At 40.5% G+C, this 9,468-nt stretch overlaps 1 protein-coding gene across 1 annotated transcript; it reads left to right on the forward strand.

Moving 5' to 3' along the window:
• Positions 1 to 2,042: 2,042 nt before the first annotated feature.
• On the forward strand, positions 2,043 to 6,721 carry rtn4rl2b (reticulon 4 receptor-like 2b). Its single transcript, XM_079352294.1, has 4 exons — positions 2,043 to 2,238; positions 3,504 to 3,730; positions 3,834 to 4,064; positions 5,150 to 6,721. Exons 1-4 carry the CDS (start codon positions 2,190 to 2,192, stop codon positions 6,017 to 6,019), a joined length of 1,377 nt encoding a protein of 458 aa, XP_079208420.1. The 5' UTR covers positions 2,043 to 2,189; the 3' UTR covers positions 6,020 to 6,721.
• The last annotated feature ends 2,747 nt before the right edge of the window (positions 6,722 to 9,468 follow it).

Here is a 9,468-nt window from a genome sequence, read left to right on the forward strand (position 1 = left end):
ACAGATCATAAAGGTAACCCATGAGTGTTTACAGGTATATTTAGGTCTTATGCACGCCCCTCACCCCTCACTTCAATGTCCTGGAAACAGACTCATGATAATGTTTTTTCCTTTGTTTTTGCCACCAAATAGAAAATCTGTAAAAGTAAAACTGACCAGCACAATGAATGAGGGCACTTTATTCATATAAAACAAAAACACTACTGTTTTGACAATGTCATAATATGTTACACAGAGTTTGGGGGCGAGGTGTGTGTGTGTGTGTGGGGGGGGGGGGGGTTACTTAATGGTTACTTAGTGGTTACTTAATGGTTACTTAGTGGTTACTTAATAGATACTTAGTGGTTACTTAATTGTTAATTAATGGTTTCTTAGTGGTTAGCTGGGACAGTTTCCCACAAACTTATCATGACCTACTCGAGAACATGTGATGAAGAAGTATTCACTATCACTTCTTTACTTAGTAGTTATCTAAACATTAGTTTGTTTCCCACTAACTATGCACAAAAAAACACAGTTTGAAAGCAAAGTCAGAGGGGTTTTTTGTACTCCCTCAGCCTCTTCCTGCATGTGGACTGTACTGCTGCCTTTGTTCCACTGATCAAAGCTGATCTTCAAACCCCTGACACTCATCAGTCATAAGGCTGTTTCAATGTTGCCCTCTCCTCTTTTTTTTCGCCAACATCTCTTACAGAACATCTTATCTTCAGAATATTTCTAGATGGTGTCCTGTAGTTTGTAGGAGCAACTAACATGTAAAGCCCATTTGTAAATAAAGAGAAGTGCTTTAGCATTACAGCGTGATGATTGTTTTTTTTAATGAGATCCCTGCCAAGAAAAAAAAAACATTCTGATGCAGTTCTGATTAAAGACTCTAGAGGGCTAAATTCATCATATCAACCCTCAAAAAAAGAAAATCCTAACAGACTGACAGTGGTGAGACTGAAAGGTGTAGTGGTGATTTCTGCAGTCCCGTTTACTTCGTCTCCCTTCACCATTCATATAGAGTTTGTGGGACCACATCGTGCTCTGTTGAAGGTGTCTTTCATTAATTTTTATTTTCTTATTTATTTTTTATATTTTATTAATCCCCAAGGGAGAAATTGTGGTTGTTGCTGTCATGTGCCATCTTCACTTTCCACGATGTCTGTGTCCGAGCCTGCAGCTTTTTGTCTCTTTAAATAATCAAATTTACCCGACTTTCTAAAACGATCAGAATTTGTCCTTGAGAGTCTCTGCGTTACTAACTACGGTTTGTAACAGTGAAATATTTGACCCTCAGAATTCTGTAATTGACCAATGAGAACCGAGTAATCGACACTAAACGTGCTACAGTCCATGATCACACATTATGGTACATTTCTTGAACTGCAATCCTTTTATGTCTCCCACTCAGAATGCGCGTATCAAAAGCGTGCATGTGCCATGTGCTGCTCTGAATCCGGCCCCCATCCCCTCCAAACACATGATGTAGCTTCTCTCCAACTGGCCTACACAAAACAAGATTTCTGGCTGTAATGCCAGTTTGATTTTTCGCCTCCTATCCTCCTCCTCAAAGTCCTCCATCCTCTAGCACGTGTTTTGGTGTGAGTGACCACACAGTCACTCTCACTATTGCTAAACAGTCGTCATGCTTTAAGTAGACTATTCCTACAAAATGTGTTGTATTGTCACAAAATACCAAAATCACATATTCTCTTTTCTCGGACTTTCTCTTACACTTTAAAATAAATAAATAAATAAATAAATAATAATAATAATAAAGACTCATCAAACATTACAAATTACATTTCTTCTAAGACTTAAAGTAGGCATCTTCTCCTTCAAAAAAAAAAAAAAAAGACAATACCTCAGTGTAGTTATTAGTAATATTGATAAACGTCTTTACTTCAGGCAGACGATCAATAGATGACGCCTCAGGAGAGGCTTGCCTGCTCGGCCGCTGCTGCCTTTCTTGTCTCTTCCTCCGGGGCCCCGCCCCCTTCTACCGGCGTGACGTAGTGAGAATCCTCCTCAACCCACGGCTGTGGGCGACTGATCGGCCGCGGGTTTAAAAAGCTTCCCGGGATCTCTTCACGTCACTGCTCGAAGCGGCAGCAACTCGTTCACCAGAGCTGAACCTCAGCAGAGATAGCACAGCAGGCACCTCCTCGCCGCGCAGGCTAACTCGCTTTCGGCTTTGGTTCGAGATGGAGACTCGTTGCACCGTGAGAGGCTTCAGCGCCCGAAACTTTAAGAGTGAGTAGACGACCTTTCCATGCTTTAAAGCATTGATATTTGTTTTGTGTATTAAAGCTTGTCATGTAAAAAGAACACTTTTAATTTACTTTTACGCACGGTCATTTGGCACAGCATGTGTTTTAAATAGCCCATCAATACGTTGCCTATCATTTAACATCAGTATAATTATGTGGCCCCGTTCGTGGAAGATGGGAAATTGTGAAGCATGAAGTGTGTAATGAATGCAGAGGGAGTCAGCGTGCGCACTGGAGAGGCATTTTTGCGCGCAGACTTGGCAGTAAAGCTCCTGTCGGAAATGCACGCTTATTTATACCGTAAATATCTGTGTTGTTGTTATGATTATCTTAAATCGACCTGCACAACTAAATGTGGATTTCTGTGTTGTTTCTCTTGCAAAGTTTACCAAAACTACGTAATACTATCTCTTGACGTTTCCTTCAAGCATTGAATGATCCCTAACTATATTATAACTAATCTCACGTCGACTTGGTGGCAAATAAACTAAAAGGCCTTCCAGACCAGTGTTATACACCACTGGAAATCTCCAGTACTGTGCAGCTAATTGCCATACCTGTTAAAAGGTCAAGATGTCAGCAACTGGAAAAACCTTGCGGACAGCATGAATGGGAAGTCCATTATTTTTTCATGTATGTAATTTTCCCGCGGTGGCCACCTTCGTGCACCGTTATCCGAGATGTGCCAAGTAGGCTAGCTGTTTCAATATAGATAAGAATCGTAACTGATCCGGGTCTGGTTGCCAGTCTTACGCGTGCAACAACGTAGCAAACCTCCTATGGAATCTCTCTATTGTTTACCTGAGAACCGGGAAACCAGGTTAATTGCGTGCACGTGGGATTCTAGTTTTTGTCTCTTTCATGTGTTTTTTTTCCTGTTAGATCCTCCGAGTAGATTTAACTTTTCATTAATTCGTTTACTAAAATCCAAAGTTATGTAACCTTGTCACAACAGCTTATGACACCCATGTAATATGATCAGGTGGATATGAATGGTTGAATGATTTCTATTGTAAGCTGCTAAATAATATATGAACCCTTATGTTCTGGGAGCCTTCAACAAGTCATGGTTGAGAGCACAGCAGTGCAATGAACAATCACTGATAACAACAACAGATTGACAGACAGACCAAAAAAAGAACTATGCTAAGAGCTGAAAAAATCCCTCAGTCGCTTGTTCTGTATTTCACACATAATCACACAATATTTCACAGATCTAACTAATTCGGTGTCTTGGTCTTTGTCCAGGTGGACTGACTCTGTGGTTGGTTCTTTGGCTGGTGGTGGTGAAGCCGGGCGGGGTGTCAGCATGTCCCAAGTTGTGTGTGTGTTACCCCACGCCCATGACGGTCAGCTGCCAGTCCCAGAACATCACCATAGTGCCGGCTGGTGTGCCGTATGACTCACAACGTGTTTTCCTGCAGAACAACCGCATTACAGAGCTTCGCGCAGACTCTTTTGGATTTGAGACTCAGGTAAAAAAAAAAACATCAGCGTGTTTTTTTAGTCTGTTTAATTTCTTTCTTCTTTATTGTCTTTCATTTCTCATTTGTCATCTCATATACTCTCCTTTCGCAGGTGCTTTGGTTGTATGGCAACAACATCACATGGATTGAGGCCGGGGCCTTCAGTAATCTCAGGGTGCTGGAGGAGCTGGATTTGGGCGATAACCCACTGCAGCGCCTGGAAGGTGGAGCATTCAGGGGTTTGGAGAAGCTGCAGAGCCTGCACATGCATCGCTGCAAGCTGGCTGCTCTCCCCCATGACCTCTTCCACAAACTGTACAGCATGCAGTTCCTCTATCTGCAAGTAAGGCCACTAAGCACACACACTTGCATACATCACAATTGGGAAAACATAGATACTTAAAACACATTTAGTTAACATGCATGAGTGCAAGTACACGTTATTTTCTGCAGGACTCAGCTCTTGTCCTTTGTTTATGGACAGTTCAGTCAATCACTAAGCTGCCAAAAAAGCAGGCAGCACACCCACAGACTCTTTTATAATGTGCATGTGTACCAGTTCAGTTAGCTCAATCCACACTCAGTAACACTAACAAACCCAGACATATATAGAAATAATGAAACCATCAAATTACCTGTACCATTTAGAACCATGCAATGTACATCCGTATGAACACTTTATTATGAAATATTGACTAGATTTATAGACATATATACAATTTATAGGGGGCAAAATCTCAACTCAACTCAAAGATCTTTTGATAGAGGACTCTTAATCCAGCCAAGATCAATTAATAGGGTTTACTCTCTTGTGAGTTGTCCTTTTGTGACATTTAGCCCAATCTAGGATTTGTTTTCAGCTCTTTTACAGTAGACTCTATCTCAGCGGATAGAGTAATATTAGATACAGTTTGATCTGTTTGACATCTCTGAGATCACTTCTTACTACGCACATGCCACTTTCAAGAAAGACTTCACAAACCACATCTACATACAGTATATGGTCAATGCAGAGGAAGTAAGGGGCTAATTTATCAGAGCTGATATAAATCACTTATACTACTGACAGAACAGAGCTGTTGGATTGACTTTTTCATACTTCATATTTATGGACAAGAGCTGATAGTTAATTATAGATAACAGACTCTGTCTAAGAAGTTAATGTAGCCACCATGATGTCAATGATTGGTTTGTCAACATTCATTTTGAATCACTTGCGTATGCTTCCCTTGTGAAACTATAAGGTCTTATACACTTGATAAATGGCATTTATGTTCTATGTATGCATGGCTTAAGATACAATATAAGCATTTATTTTAAAACTAAATGTATTTTAGGAAAATGTTGCCAACACCAGCCTAAAACCATAATTTCCCCACCTGCTTTTCCAAAGCACTTAATCTTGTTCTTATTTTGACTTTGCTCCAGGACAATCAGCTGCACTTTCTGCAGGATGACCTTTTCTCTGATCTGGTCAACCTCACCCATCTCTTCTTGCACGGAAACCGCATACGGGCCCTTTCAGAGAATGCTTTTAGGGGCCTGGTCAACCTAGACCGCCTCCTTCTCCATGACAACCGTATCAGACAAGTCAACCGTCGTGCTTTTCGTGACCTGGGCCGCCTGACGATCCTATACCTTTTCAACAACTCCTTGGCTGAGCTGCCAGGCCAGACCATGAAAGATACCCAAGGCATTCAGTTTCTCCGCCTTAACGGTAACCCCTGGTCCTGCGGCTGCGAGGCCCGTCCCCTCTGGGAGTGGTTTCGGGAGGCCCGCATCTCCTCCTCAGAGCTCATGTGCACTTCTCCATCCCAACGTCGTGGCCAGGACCTCAGATTCCTGCGAGAGCTCGACTTTGCCCTCTGCCCTCTGCCTGACCCCGGCTCTCTGGCTGGAACCACAACGACCACCTTCAGCAAAAAAACCCGCTGGTGGTTCTCCAAGCACAAGCCTGCATCCTCATCCAAGGCCCTGTACCAGAAGAGCAAAGAAACAGTTAAGGCGTTCCCATTCTCTGCTAGCAAGCCTCAGTACTTCCCTCAAACTCCTGCAGAAACCTTCCCCTCCAAGTACGAACTGTCTGCCGATGAGGCGGCACTCCCAAAACTGGACCAAGAAGAATACTGGGCCAACTACGGCAATGAAGACTCCTCCATCCGCTGCCTTGAGCTTGAGTGCCCTCCAGGCTATGACAACCATCTGTTCTCCTCCACCTCCTCACCTAGCACCACATCCCTCCTCCACCTCCTCTCCCTCTCCATAGTAACATTCTGCCTCCATTTCCTATTCGGCTGAACTTTTTTTCCCTATGCATCCCTTTTATCTCCCCTATTTTCTACCCCTACTCTTTCCAACTCTAACAAAAACCTGGATCTTGATCCTTTCAGTCAGCTCGTTGACCTCCAAGAGGTAAAATACTGATGCTGGAGACATTAAAGGTAGCAGGGAGCTGTTTTGCCGTAGAACAGGACAGGACTTCAAAGTTGAAGTAGCTGCTGCTTATTAGTTCAGGTTATACCAAGCAGGGACTTAAAAGTTATAGGTAACTTGTTATCAAAAAAACTATAATATGGATAACTTGAAAAGTCAGGGAGAGAAGTCAGCACATGGCGTCTCCAGATGTTTTTTGATAATACAGCTGTAATCAACGCTGGCGTTGTGACGCATCTACAGCTATTTTCTACATCAAAAAGTACTAACTTTCGCGAACATTATCACTCACTAGTTTCTATCTATCATGTGAAAAGTGGTGATTGGTGATAGGTTGTTGTGGACAAGCAGGACAGTACATCAACACATAAATTAAAAGGTTTGTCTGGAGAGAAAATTAAATGTAAAGTAGTAGTAAAAAGGAAATCAATTCAACATGAGAAGGGTGAGCTGAGGCAGAGGCACAGAAGTAAGAGAGGCTCGTCAGATTTGTAGCCATGACGAACTCTCCTCTTGCTTTCAATTTCAACTCGAATGCCAACAGAACACCACCCACACTTGTACAAACCGTCAACATCACTGTACATACACTCGTCACAAACCGATCTCTATTCACGACTAGCTTCATTTGTACCTTTCATTCTAGTACCATTTGGTTAAAGAAAGGTTGTTGTAATAGAAGAGATGTGTAGATTGTCATCAGAAGGTAAACACATGTCAACTCCTTGAACCCCTAATGTTCCTGTCATGTCAGTTTCTCTCTCAAATAGCCTAAAAACTTCTGTGTTAATCAGACTGAATGAAAAATCTAAAGAACCTCACTGAGATTAGACACAAATTCAATCATTTTTAACATGATACAGAAATAGATGCCTGCTACCAAATTTTGAAGTGTCGTGCTCATGATTGTTTGTGTGTTATTCAGTTTTTGTTGTGAGTGGTGTTTGTCTGTTCATCTAAGATCTAAGTCCTCGTAAAAAACAGTGTAGGTTTCTAAAGGGGTGTCTGTATGAATGTGTTTGGTTTTCCTTTACATTTGTTTGCCTTTATCAGTGTGCATAAAGATGTTTGTATTAATTAAATTATGAATTAAAAGTTAATTCAGAACTTTTTGCAAGGATGAATTTGCTCTTGAACGACCCAGTACAGATTTAGATTTGATTTCAGCGAACTTAGTGAATCAATTTTTTAAAATTTATAAAGTTGCTCATTGGGACAGTGTGCAGGTCTTTCTCTTTTTACTGAATTCATTTTTTCAGCAGATTTGGTAGACTTATTGTATTCCTTTAATGGCAATGATATGCTATAGTCTGTATATAAAAGAACTACTTTTAAAAGCGAGACTTCCCAGATCCAATGGGATGGGTCATCACTCTTTTAATTAGATGCCAATGAACCTTGTTGCAATATAAACAATTCATGGATGCCATGGTCCTTGTCATACCCTTACATCAAGGAGTCTACATAAATCAACCTGAAGAAGTGGGTTTCTGCAAAGAAAATGAACTGCTACAGTCTGCATTTTTCTGTGGAAAAACATGTTTTGAAAGTGCTTAGATTTAATAATAAAAAGAAACAATCAAAACAGAAGTGTGTGGGTATTTTTGTGACCCTTTCATCTTTCGTTGCTATGGATACCATAAAAGAACACAACAAAATGATTTAAAAAAAAAAGTCAGACGAAGCAATTTATTAATATAGCACATGTCAGCCTTAATGCGATTCAAAGTGCTTCATGTAATACATCAAAAGCATCATGAGAAAGGCCAAATAAACATTAATAAAAGGATACACAATCCATTGAAGGGTTGAATCAATCATACATGTTATATCAAATAATTGAGATGATGTTAGTCCAGCATAACAACAATTCTTCATGTAAACTTAAATAAATGAACAGATATTTAACATTTTATATCTAACGCTTAAAACAAAGAATCATTTAGCACTATTTTGAATGTAGCCAGTGTCATCTGATAACATTATCATCTTTGAAAAAAAAAGCAGTAGCATTATCAGGTCATCTCCATGTGTCAAATCCCTTAGAAATCAATTGTGGTATTTTTATGTATCTGTCAGTAAAGTGCAATAAAACCTTGTAAGAGTGTATACAGAGACATGGGGAAATTATCAGTGTGGTTTGTATGCACTTCCTGGGGGGTCGGGGTTGGGGGTGTTTGCTAAGCATAGATGCTAAGGTATGATTCAGATGAGGGGCAGAACGGGGAAAACGCCAGGATGATAATGTGGCAATGTGTCCCGGAATCAGCACGCCCCCTCAACAGATTAGCTCTCACCCGATGCAGGATGTGTAAGGTCACATGTAAATACGTTGTGCAAACATACACTAACACACAAATTACATAAAGTTCAGAGAAGTTTCTCTTCTTTTTTGTCTTTCAGCTCACAAAGTATTCATCACTTCCACACCTTACTTGCTCTCACATTTCCTTCTTCCTTTTTTCTCTCCTTTATTTTCTCCTCTCTGACGAAAGCTCCCTCTGTCATAGTTTACAGCAGATTAATCATCTCAACCCACATGCATTATTGTCTTGAACAGCCTCATTATTTAAGTACTTTTCACTTCTTACTTCTAAAACATCACACTGCCTTATCCACAGAGGGAAATTTAATACCACTGGTAGGCTAAAAACATCTACTACACCCATCCATCTTATTTAATGCAGAAGCCATTTTCTTTGATGTGGCATTTATGGTGGCCACCTCAAATTAATAATGAACGTTTTTTTCCCACCTATTTAACCTTTGCTATAATTGCTGCTTCAGGGTTACTCACCAGCTGAGGACAACTGATTTTGGGGTTGACAATGGAACATTATCAAACATCTGAAATATCAAATGTTATGGAGGACTTTTTGTGACGAGAAATAACTGAAATATCAAAGCTGTATCCTGAATGTTTGACAAATTTGGGCTTTGCTATTCAAGCTTTTGATGAAGAGTTACATTAGGATGGTGACGGATATTCGATTCTTAGGAGAATATTTGACATTATGACTGATACATTCCAATTGAATTAAAAAAAACCCCAGAGGTTTCTGTTGTATTTCAGTGTTTTGAGATCTGTTTTAGTGATTCTCTAGTGTTGCCTCTTATGTATGTTTCTTAGTTCAGTCTTTAGTGTTTCCTGCATTTAAGTTGCAGTTCTGGTCTTCAGTGTTGTCTGGTTTCCTGCCTCTCTATGTTTCCTACTGTCTGGATGACCCTGATTGTCCTCACCTGTCTGAGTCTCGCCTGTGTCTGATTACCCCTGTCTATTTAGTCTCTGTGTTTTCTTACCCTCTCGTCGGTTC

This window comes from Symphodus melops, assembly GCF_947650265.1.
Source record: "Symphodus melops genome assembly, chromosome: 9".
Classification (NCBI taxonomy): Eukaryota; Metazoa; Chordata; class Actinopteri; order Labriformes; family Labridae; genus Symphodus; species Symphodus melops.